The sequence below is a fragment of the Ammospiza nelsoni genome, chromosome 8 (genome assembly GCF_027579445.1).
Source record: "Ammospiza nelsoni isolate bAmmNel1 chromosome 8, bAmmNel1.pri, whole genome shotgun sequence".
NCBI lineage: Eukaryota > Metazoa > Chordata > Aves > Passeriformes > Passerellidae > Ammospiza > Ammospiza nelsoni.
This window is the reverse complement of record NC_080640.1, coordinates 29866106-29881676: the sequence shown is the minus strand read 5'-3', so window position 1 is coordinate 29881676 and position 15571 is coordinate 29866106. Positions and strand designations below refer to the sequence as shown.

Sequence of the window (15571 nt, the reverse complement as noted above, 5' to 3'; positions counted from 1 at the left end):
GCAAAGATGTCTTTATTCAAATTGTTATAAAAAGCTTGAGAAGTGTTTTTCGTAGGAATTTCTCTTTGCTGGGCTGGCAATATCTCAGTGCCGAATTTCACAAGTTAATTGTACAGATAAGAGCTTTACTGAATGATAATGTCTTCAAGAGAATAGAAACTGTATGTACTAACAGTGTGTTAGACAGAAATATTAGCTTTATTACTGAGACTTTTTTCTGCTCAAAGATAGCCGAAATGGGAGGATTGTTTCTATTCCTTTTGCATGCTGTTTTCTGTTAATGGTAGAAATCACATTCCTAGCCATTAGTCACTTAATGTAAGGTAGTTTGTGCTTGTATGTTTTTTGTGAAAGACCTCCCTTTTCTTTGCCATAATACCAGATCCTAGATAAGTCTTTGGTAAACTTCATGTTAGTATCTCCTTTTCAAAAAAAATTGTGGTTTTGCTCCCTTGTTTAGTCTGGAATAGCATTGATCTGCTTGTGAGCAGAAGACAGAGCTGGGGCATCATTCTTTGCAGGGATGAGTTAACTTTGAGTCTTCTGAAACGTGTTTAGTTTTTTGTTCAAGCTCTCATGGCTGCACATTTTCAGTATGAAGTCCTTAGAGACCATGTTGACCTAAACACTTTTTTATTGCATTTTGCTGTTAGTGCCTAAAATTCCAGTATCTTCCTGCCAAAACAAACAAAGTTTGAATTTGTGTGGGAAGACTCTATTTCACTTCAGATACAATTCTTAACTACTGACTAATTTTTCCCATCATTACACAGACTCATAATGCTGGTAATGGGCAGCAGACGAGTATTTGGTATGAATTCTGCTCACATCAGTTCTGACCAAGAAACAGTGGTGTTTCACATAACTCTTGGGCCAAAATGCTTCATGAATAAGGTGCTGCTGTCCAGTGTAAAGGTGACAACTGCTCAAAGCAGAGAAAACAGCACACTTGGCATCCTTTGAGACTTGGCAGGAAAAACAAAGTTTGAGTAGGCAAAGAACTAAATTACTGTCGTTACCAGAAGTGGTTCTTCCAGAACAAGATTAAAGAGACTTTGGCAGGACTTCTGGGGAATCGTGACCCATGCATTCCCATGCCATGTCTGCTCTTTGCATAAATAAACATGTTTCAATTGTTAGGAGATTCAGTGACCTTGCTGAGGGCTAGATGAATATCATTATTAAAATCAGGGTATGCTGCTGCATTATGTGAGCCCACTTCCATGTCTTCACAAGGTTTGCTATACCAACTGTAACACTTGCCAGTGAATTTGTTCTTTACTGCTAAATATGTGTGTGGTTCTTTTGCCTTTTGTGTGCTGCTTATCCTGCCCTTCTCTTGAGAAGTTGCTTGGATTCTGTATGTGTGGTGCCTTAAACACCAACCTACAACTTGTTTCCTGTGGCTTTTATCTCTGTTGCTTCATGGAGGATGTAAACTGTATTATTCTCTATGTGAAACTTGTGTGTGACTGAGTGACTCATTCATTAATATGGGATGGTCAGACCATTTAGTCATGTAGCTCTTTTTATGGTGGTGACAAGGGGATCTTGAGGATAAAGCAGATGTGAAGGTTTGCTGTGGTACTTGCTTAGTAATGGAATGAAAATTCTGTGCTTTGTAGGAAATAGGCATAAAGTTTACAGTATTTTGATATTTTTTATATTTAATTAGTATCTGTAGGAAGTTTAGTCTTGAAATGGACATGTTGATTAGGTCCTTAAAGTGAATTCCACTTTGCATTTATAATATCATGCATGTTCTGTGTTCAAAAATTCACTAGTGTAGTGAGTCTAATAATGGCTCCTGGTATAGTATGAAAATGAACATTTCTTCCAAAAACCTGTTTTAAGGAAAAATTCCAGTTAAGTGTACACATACAAGTGTGACCTCAATCAGATACTTTGAGGAGGTTTTTTGTAATAAGTTATTTGTACTGTTCTGTGCCGTCTGTGTGCGTCTGTTTTGTGGTACACATATTAAGTTAGGCAGCAGCAAAGCTAATCATGCCTTAATTTGTTTAAGCACTGTCGTTTACTTGAAGGACTATAGATGGGGATGTGAAGCATTAAAGTCCAGCATATGTTATGTGTGACCTCATCAGAGTGGTGTTTTTGTCTGGCTGGTGTTTGGCAGTGCCCGTCACGGACACTGTGGGGCTGAAGTGTGTGATTCTGCTGTTGCTGGCTGAAGCAGCTGGAGTCAACTGCATTATACTTTGGACAAGCAAATGAAGAATAACAAAAAGTGTTTTATATTGTGGTTTTTTCATAGTAAAATAGGCTTGTGGAAAGATCTGGAAAGACTCTGCTTTGCCTTAAGCAGTGAGTGCATTTCAGCTGTGTCTGGGTCAGGCAGAGCAAGGGTGCATGATTGATTATATACTTCCAAATATGTACATACTGTGTGTGATAATGTATTTCCAAAGGATTTCTGAGCACACAGCACTGGAGCAAATGTGCACAGTGGAGGCAGGACAGAATTCAAATGAAGTTCCTTCACAATCATTAAATGTCCTGCAAAGGGTATTTTACCACTCAGGGAGGAAAGTGGAAGGGTGCACAGTCTTTCAAAAGTCCTCTTGTTTATTTGGTTTAAAGAAAAAAAAAATCTTGCTAAGAATGAATATTTATAGTGAAATCTCTCTTCAGGCCTCACACTCTCCTTCAGAACTTTTTTTTTTTTTCTGGAAGACAAGCCTGGTTGCTTTAGTGTTTCAAAATGGTACAGTCTGCCTGTCTACCTCAGTGCTGAAGGTTGCAGATGTAAAGATAGGGCAATGAGAAATCCCCCGTGGGAGGTGTTGCATGAACAGTGATAGGCACCTGTACTTTGCTCTTTTTCTAAATGTGTGTGGCACATCTGAATGCTGGCAGGTCAAATGTCTAACACGCCTTGGAGATTGTTGAAATAATAAACTTTCTCACTAATCATGAAGCAGGTACATCAGATACAGGAGCTAATACACACTTATCTTGATCTATTACAAATTCAAGTCGTGCCATTGAGAAAGACTTGAGTGAAGGGCCATGGGCAACACCACTGCTCTGCTGTTCTGTTCATAATGGGCAGACATTGGATATTTCAGGCCTGGATGCCTTTGGGTTCTGTGACTTGTTTGCTTGTAGGAGCAAGTAAGCTGGGCTTGTATAGTAATGCCATGTGCACATAAAAAAATTCTTTAAACATCTTGAAACAGGGATAAAATAGTATTTTTCTGTCTGTATTTTAAGCACCCCATAATTATATGTGCACTCATCTTTCAAACTTCTTACTTTAGGCTTCAGGCTTAAAAATAACTACTGCAGCTGAAAATTGCTTTTCCCATAAACTTTCACCTCCACTGATGGGCAGGCAGGAGCTTTTTGGGGTTGGTCCCACCCTTTGAGGTTGCCAGAAGCAGCTTGGGAGCTCCGGGTGCCGGCCAGAGAACCTCTGTGCTCCCCTCCTGCTTTTGGTTCCTGCACAGGGAACCCAGGCACACACAGCTCTGTGCATCTTGAACTCCTCTCAGTGTTGTGCTGAAGAACTGTCTCAATTCTTTCCCATGTCTCTGGACCACCCATAAGGAGTCCAGCTGGCTTCCCTGGCAGCCTTGTAAAGAGGATGGTCTAAACAGCTCGTTACTGACACTTGGAGTTGAAGTGCTGGGCTCCAACATGTGGGGAAGCCCAAAGCTGGTCCAGCTAGAAGTGGGTCAGATGACTCACAGCTCTCCTCACTCCCAGCAACACGTGCAGGACAGGAGAGTTTCATCCCAGCTCACAAAAGGAGAGCAATGAGGGAGGAGGGGTTGGCACCCTCCTTTTGCAGAGTCAGAGGGACAAGTACATCATCTGCCCCAAGCCTGTATTTGTGCTTCTCTTTGAACAAGAGCTTCTTGTTTGAGAACCTCCTCTGTCTTCTCAAAAGAGGTGGAATAAAATGGCACCTTTCTGTTTTACCTTGATCTGGTAAGAAGTAAGAGCTTCAGTCACTTTTTTTGTCTCTCAGCAAGGTTTGGCTCAGGAGTGGAGTTGTTAAGATCTGATAAGCCTTAGGGAAGTGAGCAGTGTGCAGGGGAGGCCATCAGTCACAGGAAGGTGACACAAATAGTGTGGCTGCACCAGTTCAGGTGGAGCTGCTGGAGCTGTGGGAAGGTACACAAAGAGCAATGGGGAAAGAGTTGAGAGGTCCTTGGGATAAACTGAGGTTACTGCAATGCAGATGACACTCAGATCCATAGGAAAACAGTTTTCCTTCCTTTGTTATATTCTTCGTACAATTTCTGAAAAACCAGTTCAATGATTTGATTTCATTAATCCTACTCTAGGAGGTAGTATTTAAGTAAGTAATTAAAAGACTGGATTTCAGAATGGAAGAGAGAGAACAAAACCTGCTTCGTCTTTGAAAGTGAATATTAAATCCTTTTACTAAAGTATTTTGGTACTTCCGAAAGGCCATGCTTGGGATTACTGAGTTTAAAAATCCATCCAGTGTTTCTGGGTAAAAATTTCCTGTGTTTGATCACAAGTGTTTACTTTTTCACCAGTAAAAATCCATGGAAAATATCTCTCAGTAGTAAGTGAAGGAAGCCTTATTTTTGGTCCTTAAAATTTCTGTTTCATCTATTAAAAATGAAAGTTTAAAGTAATTCTCTTATGTGGTGGTCCTGACCAGCCCTGCTTCTGTAATCCAGACTCAGTCAGCTCCTAGAGAAGTCTGTTTCACATTATAACCAGTTGTAGCTTTGACCCTGTGTTCTTGGTTTCCCAAGCTGCTCTTTGTTGGGATTGGGAATCCTCGGTGCTTTAGGGATCCCAGAATTGTGAATGCAAGTAAATTCTGCAGTGTTGCATGGGAGTTGGTACCCAGAGCAGGAAGAGAGTAGGCATTCCTGCATTTCAGGTAGGGGCAAACTTGAGTTTCATGAAAATGTGTTCTTACCCAAATTAAGCCTTATCTTGAAATGATAACACAACAGCTTGTTTGGTGAAGTGCCCGTGGGTTTGTTTGCTTTCGTTCCTCCCTTGGATACAATGTCCCTTTGTTCTGGCTGCAGCTCTAGATCTTTTTCTTACAGAATGTATTTTTGAAATTACACTAATAGAAGTAATAATTTGTAGTCTGGGGTTACTGCTTCAGGGGAGCTGCTCCACAGCCTTCAGCAAGCTAGGAGAGTTAGGAGAGGTTGAGAGCTATAGCATTTCCAGGTCTGTGTTCCTAATTCTTTTTCCAGGCCAGACATCTGGGGAGAAGCTCAAGTAATTTTATACCAACTTGAAGTTTTAGAAATAAAACCAAGTATGAATCTTGCTATTTTCTTAGATGTTGGAATAACTCTACCAAGGGCTTGTGGAGGACTTGATGCACAAAGCATTATTTATTTTTAACAGTATACTAGTAATTACAGTTCTAAAGTCTTTTCACTACTATTGTTTGTAAATACTGAACCTCCCCCTTTAATCTAGCAAACATTTCCTGTCTTTTGAATGGAATTAAAGTTAACTATTCCCTTTCTTCCCCTGTAACCTCCTCTACTTGAGTGTATCTGCCAGTATTATTGAGAGTGGTATTTTAATGGTTTTGCTGAGCAAATGAGTTTGAATCATAATAATTTCTGTGCATGTCACATCATTACGTTTTTTGTGATTTTAGTTGTGAATTTTAAGCATGCAGTTTAGAAATTATATTTCAAGCATAGAGGCAGGGGTTTTACCCCATTTGAATGTTTTCTTCCCTTTCATTGTCTTATCACCATGTCACACCATTTTGGTATATGGGAGATAAAATCAGATTAAAGCAGATTTCAGAATGCATAAGACTTGGTGGCTGAATTATGGTGCTTGACAGGCTTGAGCTTTTTTCTTCTTTTTTTTTCTTCCCCAAGCAATGTAGTTCAATTCTGAATTATGTCTTCAATAGGAATTTTTTGGTTCTACATGCTAGGAGATTTGTCTATGAAAAAATATGGTGAAATAGAAGATCATTGTATCAATTTTAAACTCTGAATGACTTACCTAAGTTTACCCCAGGGAATTTATTGCAGCAATAACTGAAACATCCCTGGTTTGTGATTAGCAGTTTAATCTTTCCTCTCTGCAAGACTGTTATTCATCAGTTCTATAAAAGGCATTTCCATTGCTTTCTCCAGGGCTGCAGAGAGCTGTAGTGTTAATCCAGCTATGATATATGTCCCAGCTGGTCAGATCTATTATTTATAGGGAAAATTCCTAAAAAGGCTCCAGCAGGTCATTATGAGCTCTCTACAGTAAAAAAAAAAAAGCTAGGACTGCTTTCAATCCTGTTAGAAATTAACTTTGAAAAGTTCTCTGCAAATACAGTGGTACTTTTAAAATGTGAGAAAAATGAGTTTTATTTTGATCTACTTTCATAATACCAGCATGTGGGCCAACATGTATGTATTTGTATTCTAAGAAACACATTATCAAATAAATCTCTGAAAGTGACTTGAAAATAAAACATTAATGTAATTCAGTGGACTAAAACACGCTGGGTTTCAAGAACATTTGGATGGTATTTGATGTATTTTTTCTGCCTTAAAATATTTTTATTGTTTGTAGGGATTTGTCTTCTGCCCATAATCCTCATGAGTTATAGAGGAAAGGACCTGGAAAGTTGTAAAGTTGTATGTTGGCAGAGTTCCTGTTTGGTAAATAGGATTGAGGATATCTGCAGGAAAGACTAGGGTAGCTGTGTGATTACTGTTGGTAATCTAAGCTGGTGGTAGTTCAAATTCCAGAGCAGGGAGTCATTCACAAGAGTGATACACTGATGGATATCTCTAGGAGGTGGTGTTGATTCTAGGATCTGTCATCACACTGGCACGTATTGGACGGTTTCCTGCAGTTTTCTTCTGTAGAACTGGATTGAGAGGCCTTTGCTCTTCACTTCAGTAAGCTCTCAGCAGTCTTGTCAAGGAATATGGTATTGCTGAGTAATGCAGCTGCTAAAAGGTTTGATGGAGGTGACTGCTGTGAGCTGAGATGACCTGTGTGGTCAGTCATTTTCTGTGGTGGTGGTACACAGCCTTCTAGCTGCCACAGATAACCTCTGCTGTCCCTTATGCAAGGAACATGTGTCTCTTGTAAAGTGGTCAGTGTCTGAGCAGACCTCTTGGCTTGGCTTGATTTCTGATTGCCCACTAGTCCAGACAACTGGTGATCCACAGAATGTGGTTTTCTTTTTGGCTTAAAGATGCTGACATCCATACAGCTTGTCCTTCAGCTGATGTGATTTGGGTCTTGTTGAATACCTTCTGAAAGCTGCTCACAATTCACAGGGTGTCTGGTTCTCAGTTTAAATTTTAATATCAATGTACAAAAGAGATTTCTTCAATCTACTTACTTAGCAGGTCTCCTTGTTAGCATCAACTTCACTCTGCTAATTGCTTGCTTCAGGGAAATGTCTGCGCTTTGAGGTTTCTTTTCCCATAGTGGCACTGAGTTGCTTAGTGACTCAAAGGCTGTTCCAGTATTGCCACATGACTGAGTGGCTTAGGACCAGTACTCCCTCCCTGTTTCTCTTACAATTAAAAAAACAAAATGCCAAATCAGTACAAGTTGCATATTGCTGAGATGGTGGTGATAAAAATGTGGAGCCTGCCCTGAGGAAGCGGAAGGAAATATGATTCAGTGGAAAATGAAAGAAAAGCAAATGTGTGGCTGTGTCAGCAAAATGATAGGGAAGGTGGACATGGAGTAGTGTACATTTGACCTTTATTTGTCTGTATGTGGAGCATGTAAGTAGTACAAACGGTCACCACAGTGTTCTAGGTGGAAGCTGAAAGCCCCTCTGTTTTGTGCATAGGAGCCACTTTTTTTGGGAAGTCTTAGATGCTAAAAGATACCTGACTTTGGGGGAAGAGTTTGCTTTTCTAACCCAGATTGTCCTAGCTGCTCAGAGAGAGTAGCATGCTTTGTGGACATAAGGGTCATCTATTTTTTATCTCTATTTTCAAGTGCAAGACTACTGTAGATGCCACTAGAGCAGTTTTTAGGCCGGTTTTTGACAATACTTGTCTAGCCCAGGTTTGGTTTTGCTTATCCATTGGTTGTTGTTTACTTTCCTGCTGGATGTTCATCCTGTCCATGTTCACATTCTGATTTCCCCTCTGCCTTCCCACACCTGATTGTCATCTACAGATAAAAGAATAATAAATTGACTTGTAAAATGCAAGTTTTAGACGATACCCATTTCACCTGAGGTATTGATAGTTTTATAAGAAGGCAAATACATCTGTTGATTTCTGTAAGTTCAAATAATGGAGAAATTAGACTACAAGTCAGATTTCCCCCCCCCCCCCGTATATTTATGTTCCTAATGTTAGTATACCACTTATGCTTCCAGAACTGAACAAAGCAGTGTGATGATGCATCTTCAAGCCTGAAATCAGGACTTGGAGAAGTGTATGTGGCCCTGATCCTTTGGTTCTCAAACCTGATAATTAAAATTTTAAAATCAGTTTCAGCTCCTGAGGTAAAATGAGGAAGGGAGTAGGAGTGTGTGGGGAGGAGTATTATGCATAGGGAAGAGTGGGGAGCAGCAGCAAAATCGTTGATAGCTTTTCCTGAGAAATGTTAACTTTACTGACAGTTGGAAAATCACTAAATTTGTATTCTCATCTTTTTTCCCCCTTGTAATTTTAACTTCCTACTTACAGAAACATAGTCATTGCTGTTACACACTGAAAATAACCCTTCATCTTTAAATGTTTGTGGTCTGAACTATCTATAAACATTTGTCCTTGGAACAGAGCATTCAGAGCCCCTTGCTGGGTGGGGATCAGTTATCCCAGTTGTGTGTCCGTGCAGGGCGAGCGTCACTGCCCAGCCCTGCCCTCCCCTGCGGCCGTGTGGAGCAGGGCTGACCTCGGCTCGACTTTGTTTCTGCTTTAGGGGTCAGGGCTGTGCCTTCAAGCTTGACTTAACTGGTTCAGATGTAGCCCAGCAGCTGCTGGGTTTGAATGAGGTAAATTGTGACTGTGCGCTCAGAACAGCAGAAAATAGGTCAAGTGTGGGTTGGGTTTACATAGAAAGCGCTCGCGTCGCCTGCTAAGCCTAAGCCTCTTCTCTCAGCTCAGACAAAGCCGTTTAAGGTAAACTGGGAAGTTCCAATCTCCCCAAAAAACTTTCTAGCCTTTCTAGCTTTCCAGCCTTGGTGTCTGTGGGTGGCGTTGCCCTGGATGAGGAGCGTGGAGCAGGAGAGAGGTTGCCCTGCTGGGCTCGATGGGTTCCCAGAGCCGTCCCCACTGCTGTGCCTGGCTGAACTCCTGGCAGCTGCACTGCCCTGGCAGCTGGGGTAGCCTTTCACTTGTCACAGGGAAATCAGGAATATGCTGCTAACCAGTGGTTTATGCATGCTGTGTGTCTAGGAGGAAGCTGCAGGAGATCTGTATTTAGACTCATCTAAATTTGGTCATTTCCCTCCTCAGTTGTGGTGTGGTCTGTGTGGCAGCCGCAGTGCCTGCCTGGTAATACCCTCAGGGGTGGCAGTTGCTGCCAGTTTTTTTGTGTTTTACTTAGATTCCTATCTTCTGCCACTGAAAAAAGTCTGGTAGCAGGGCAGAGGGATTCTACCAGTTCATAGGTGATGTTCTTGTTATGATAGTTGGTATTCTGCCTGTCTGCATTTTGTGTGTATTTTCTCACTCTGATGTCAAGTAGGACAATGTTAAGATTGAAGGTTTGTTAAAAATCACTGTCAGTGAAAGAAATTACAGATCAGTGATTTAATCAGTATGTCAGGTGACATAATCAGTGAAAGATGAAAGAAAAGGATTTTTTTGCTGGTTATCAAGAAATGAAAATGAGAGAATTGTACAGCCCTGCTTTCAAATGAGGGGTAAAAATTGGCATGAATGTGTTTGAGGCTGGGTGCAGGTACAATACTTGATCTTTTTAATGGAAGAAAATAATCAAAAATTGGCATTAGGAGACTAGTATAAATTCTCAGCAGTTTAGATTTTGAGAAGTGCTTTTTGCTGCTACTGTACTGCTCTCTAAAGACTTGTGGCAATCAGTAGGGAAGTGTTGGCTTGTTTTCACTCTGCAGTTCTGATACCTAATTTCTATGCAGCTGAAGTTCAGTGCAGTTGTACAAATGACTTGCTGCAAAAGGAAAAAAAAGGGTTGGGGTCTGATTTTATAGAAGCTAGTATTCACTTATGAAACAAGAACAAAACTGAAGGTTCAGGACACTTTGAGGTTTTGTTTTGCACTGTTTGAATTTAAATGTGGTCCCTCTACCATTAAACTCCTGACAAAATGCTTATTTCAATGTGCAGTGCACACTGTGTAAGCATTGTAAACAGGACTGTCAAGTTGGTTATGTACTAGTTTTCATCTAATTCGTGTCCTAAATTATCAGAAAACCTCTAAGCAGCCAGAGGAAGCTATAGTTAATTAAGCCACAGATGGTGAGGACTAATGTGGCGTTGACCTTTGCGAGGACTGCAAAATCTACTTAGTCTTTCTCTGGAAAACACTAGCTGAAATGAGTTCCTACTGATAGCATGTCCTTGATGCATGAAGCCAAATGCAGAGACACCATGACCAAGGAAGGAGGTTTCCCAAATAAAGGTTTGCAGGTTCCTGATGTGTGATGTGTGTTGAGATGTAGTCCTCAGGGCTCTGATTTAAGCCTTTTTAATGCCAAAAGCCACTGTTTTTCTAGGACTGGCTTACCTGGAATGTGTATTGTCAGTTCTCCTTCTCTTCTTCACTGACAGTGGGGAGCTGACAGCTGACTGAGTGTGTGCACTGTCCCATAAGCAGCATGTAGGCTCTGTGACTGGGGGTAGGGGCAGCTACTGGAATCCACTTCTTTGTTCCTCTTTGCTCTAGGGTTTCATCTCTCCATGAACTCATTCTACCTCCCAAGCTTCTGAATAATGACTTTGATGAGTATTTTGAAATGCTGAAGCAACAATTTCCTCAGAAGTTGAGGTCTTGTGGAGGAGGTAGCTGTGGAAATATCTAGGCCTTCCTAGCACAGTCATACCTGGCTGCCCAAAATGCAAAAGGAGCCTCTGGTCATTTGAGCCTTTCAGAGCACTTTGTGTGGTCTTTAGGCAATGGGCTAACACATCTGGAGATAGCTCTTAGTGTCTTGGACAATATTTTTTTGTGCATGAAGAGCAAGAAGAAGAATTCTCATTGGGATTTTGACTTGTTTTTATGTGGTAACTATCTTGAAATTCCTGTTTGATCTCAAAGGAATTTTGATGCATGGCAAGTGATCTAAGCACTGCTTCACCTGTGACTCTGAATGATAAATTATTTTTAGTTATTTTATTATGTCTGAATAAACTCTTTGAAAATGCTTCTCTGCACAAAAATTTCTTCCTGGTTAGACCAGTGTGATATCTTAACCTGATGATATGGCCTATGGTTTCAACCTGCTTGTATCCTTTTGCACAAGGAGAAAGAACAGATCAAGTCAGAAAAACACAGCACCTTTTTTGATACTTGGGGGAAAATTTCATTCTCTGTTGTTCTCAGGACTTGCCCTGAGTCGAACACATCCCCAGCAGGTGAGAATGATCACCTAGAGAGATGTGCCAGCTGACCCAGTTCTTTGGATAATTAAGCATAAAGTCCAGTCCACTGGAAGTGAATTCTTCTTTTGATCTAGAAAGAAAGAAGAATATCAGTAAAGATGTGAAAAGCTAGTCACAGACTGGCAAGCTTCTGATAGTCACGTTGCCTCACGTGACTTTTCCAGAAGGGCAGGAGGGGTTATCTCAACCGTATTTTTCTAGCCTATAGGTCTTTTGTCTCCTTCCAGAGTTGCATCTAGTCATTTGTGGAACCAGAGGCACTGCCACTTGAAGTACATCAAGGGCTTCCTCCAGTAGACTTGAAGGAGAATATAACAGTCCCCTTTATTTGATTTGCATCCTGATTTGCATAAGGATTTCAATCCAGTATTAACATCCTTCTGGAGGAGATATTCCAGGACTTGTGGAAAAACTAGTTTAGGAGAGGGTACCATAACTTCTGTTTGTAAAACTACTTTCAAATGAGGAAAAGTCTGGAGGAAAATCCTGCAGGGCATTTAAATCTTCTGGAGGTTAGTCTGTCAATCGTGCTGCATTAGCTAAGAAGAGCAAAACTGAGGGTTACAATTGCCAAGGTTCAAATCTGTAGACAGTAATTTTTCCTTGAACAATATAAACACAGGGTAAGGAAAAGAACTGGGAACTGCAGTGTCACCTGCTTGTCTTCAGTGTTAAACTGGGGAAGAGACTGCAAGTCATCAGCCTTGCCTGTTGTTGTCCTCTCCCTCCTTTTGCCAGAGTTTGTGATGGGTGCTGAGACTGTGTGGTTAAGGCCACTGCTTCATAGTTTTAACACATTATGCAGTGTTAATTAATGCATTAATTTCCTGGGTTTTAGATATTCAGGTTTAAGACTACAGATGGAAAAAGGTAAGTCATGGCACACACATTTTTCATAGGTACATGTACACAAAATAACAGAATTCTTGAAGTTACAGAAACTTGCTCTGTTAGTATTGCCCCCCTACCCTGTGATTGATGTGTTAAATGTGTATTGTGTGTATATTTAGAAACTCTAGGCTCTGATATCATCCACATAATCCCAGTCACACCTGCATGCAGTTTGTGTAATGGGTCTCTGACCTAACTTGTGCCTTTTGTAGCTTATCTTTGAGCTCGTCTTTCTCCAAGGGTGAGGAGATAAATACAAAATGGACTTTGCTGGCTCCTTTTCTATCTGTTCTCAGGGAGCACTCTCAGCCAAGCATGCTGATGTCATGCATCTGAACAGGAGGTGGAGGTTCAAATGTACTATATGTAGGATGGACAGTATCTTCAGTGTTAAGTTCAAAGAAGGCCTAGATGCTTAGGAAGGATGTGAAATCTTAAGGAAAAAAAGCACCAGTGTGTGTTGCCTTCAGGAAACAAATCAAAAGTGGCTTAAGATGACATAGAGACTCAAAAACTTTCTGTCAAGAACTCATGAAAATAGTATAATGTTAAGAGTAACAGGTTTGATTTCATGGTACTTAATCAATGTGTATCATCTCCAAATGAGGATACAGATTTTCGTAGACGCAACTGAAGTGATTACTCACAATGTCAAAGAGCTGCACATCAGCTGCATTTGTAGGTCAGCCAAACTCAGTATTGCTGTCCTCAGTCTGTTGCTTAGATCCAGTGCATGTGGATCTGAGTGGGGAAATTTTTGGTGCAGGAGTCTCTTGCAGCTGCTGTCAAAGACAGTGCATGGGAAGGAGGACATGATTGATGATCACACAGCTCCAGTTCCAGGATCTGCTGTGTTCCCCTGGCAAATAATTCCCTTTTCCCAGTGGTGATGTTTTTTCTGTATGTAGGATCATTGCTCAAATGGACTTGCACATGTAGGCAGAAATAGCCAATGTTCTTTTTTAAACTGCTTTGGGAGAGGCCATCCTTGAATAAATTTTAGTTATGACCCTCTTGTGCCTCTGGTAATGCTAACAGCATACTTATCTGGTTGGTATTTTGAACCTTGTGGCAGAGGTCCTGTTGATCTTCCTTCCCTTTCACTTTGTTCCAATTGACATGTATTAAAATGCTCATCTTGACCATTTCTTCAATCCAAGGCTATGTTCTTTGTAGAAGCATAAGGATAGAGAGCAGTAATTTTCTCTGATAACCAAAGCATTGATGCATTCTCCATAGTGGAGCACAGCAAATCTCCAAGTGTCAGGAAGTGAATTTTGAATTGGAAATAGATATCCTGTGATCAGTGGGTTAGCAGGAATAATCTCATCCAGATGAATAGAGGGAAATTGCTTGTGTCACTGGAGGGCCTGGCAGCAATGCACCGTTCACTGGGTGTTACTTGTATCTTTGTGTTCTGTGGCTGGAGCTCTTCATAATAAATTGTGAAACATCAAGGAACTTGCTGGAGATCAAGGAATAAAATTGCTTTTTCTCAGCTGCAGTACTGATAAAACATTCTACATTTTGTATGTGGAGAAGTGCACTCATTATTTTAGCTGTCTGAAGTTCTCTTGCTATAAATGAATGTTGCTGCTGCTCATGGGTTTTCAAGGCCATCTTCAGCCTGAGGAGCCACCAGGCTTTTTTTCTCTGCCACAGCCTCAAAGACAGAAATAGCAAGTTTGCTCTGAAATAGAGAAATAGGTGTTCTAGGAGTCCAGAGATGAATGGTGATTCTTAAGCCATCCTTGCAAGGGTATGAACCAGATTCTGTGCCCAATTTTTTTTTCTGTTAGAAGGAGCCACTGAATATATCTTCATTTCCCAGATGATATCCTACCAAATACTGGAAAATAATCTTTTCCAGGAGAACTGATTGTAATAAACATAAAACATGTCTTATTTGAAACTACCTAATTAACAAAGGCCAACATATTTGAAAATCAGCAATGGTGTTTATCTCAGAATGCTTGTTTCTCCTAAAATATTGCTTATGTGTTACATTTGTAGGTTTGATATCTGTGTTTATGCTCAACGTGTCCATATTCTTACATTTTACAGATATGGAAACCAGATTTTTTTAAAAACAAAATTTAATAATTATTTAAACAATTTGTGCATACCTGTGAGCACCTAAGTCTTTAAGAGGGCATTTTTAGCTTGTAGTAAGACAGTATGAAAGTGTGATCCTATTAATAGCTTACAAGTCTCGCCACATGTGGGATCTGACATACTGTGTTCCCATGAAATAACTTCTAGCACTATGTTATGCTTTTAAGTTTTCTCTAAAAATAGCACAGGGATTTGTAGGCAATCAGTAAAATTAGCATCTAACAACTTAATACTGTATTTTAAAATACATCTAGGAAAATAAACAAAAATGTTACAAGTAAACATAACATATGGTTCTTTTTTTAATCTCTACTTTAGGACGACGTAGACAGTCTAAACCCAGTTCTCAGGGATAACCCGCAGTTACATGAGGAGGTAAAAGCCTGGGTAAAGGAACAAAAGGTTCAGGAGATTTTTATGCAAGGTAATTATGTGGGAAATTGTGTTATTTATATTCTGTGTTAGCTAGTTTAAGGCCATTGCTTGTGTGGGATTCATCCCATAGCATTTGTGATATAATGGAGAATATATTTTTTAACTTGGAAGTTATTTTTTGGAAGTATTTGTTAATACAAGGCAACAAGATTGTAAGAAGCTGTTGGTGTTTGCTTCAGACTGTTCTTAACTTGTTTGATGTTTTAGTGATTACAGCAAAAGCTGAATATCATTAGTCTGAATGTAGATATTTTATGAAGTTTGTTGTGAAAATAAGTGTGTATGAATGGCCTCCACACACATTTTGGCATGTTTAAAACTGTTCTGTGCTCTGTTAGTGTTACTGTTACGTGTGATAACTTCTCAGATACCTGTCTGTGCTTGTAGTTCTTCACAGTTCTGTCACAGATGAAGAATACTTTCAGATCCCCACCCCACGCTCTCCCCCCGAGTGAAAAGTTGCTTTCAAATCAGTTACAATTTGTAACTCAGTTCTAATGCTGGGAGGCTGCAGAAAAAGCTATGTACAATAATATGTACATTGTAGATACAAGTTACAAGAAAACTAG

General features: G+C 40.2%; 1 protein-coding gene across 6 annotated transcripts in view; it reads left to right on the top strand.

Annotated features, from left to right (window-relative positions):
- JMJD1C (jumonji domain containing 1C) overlaps nucleotides 1-15571 on the top strand; it is a 159178-nt gene that overhangs the window by 105431 nt on the left and 38176 nt on the right. For 4 of the 6 annotated variants that reach the window (XM_059476569.1, XM_059476571.1, XM_059476570.1 and 1 more), the window contains one exon: nucleotides 14886-14991. The exons of the other annotated variants lie outside the window; for them this stretch is intronic. In XM_059476569.1, the coding sequence (XP_059332552.1) occupies nucleotides 14886-14991 (106 nt within the window). The remainder of the gene's footprint in view (nucleotides 1-14885; nucleotides 14992-15571) is intronic. 6 annotated transcript variants of the gene reach the window in all.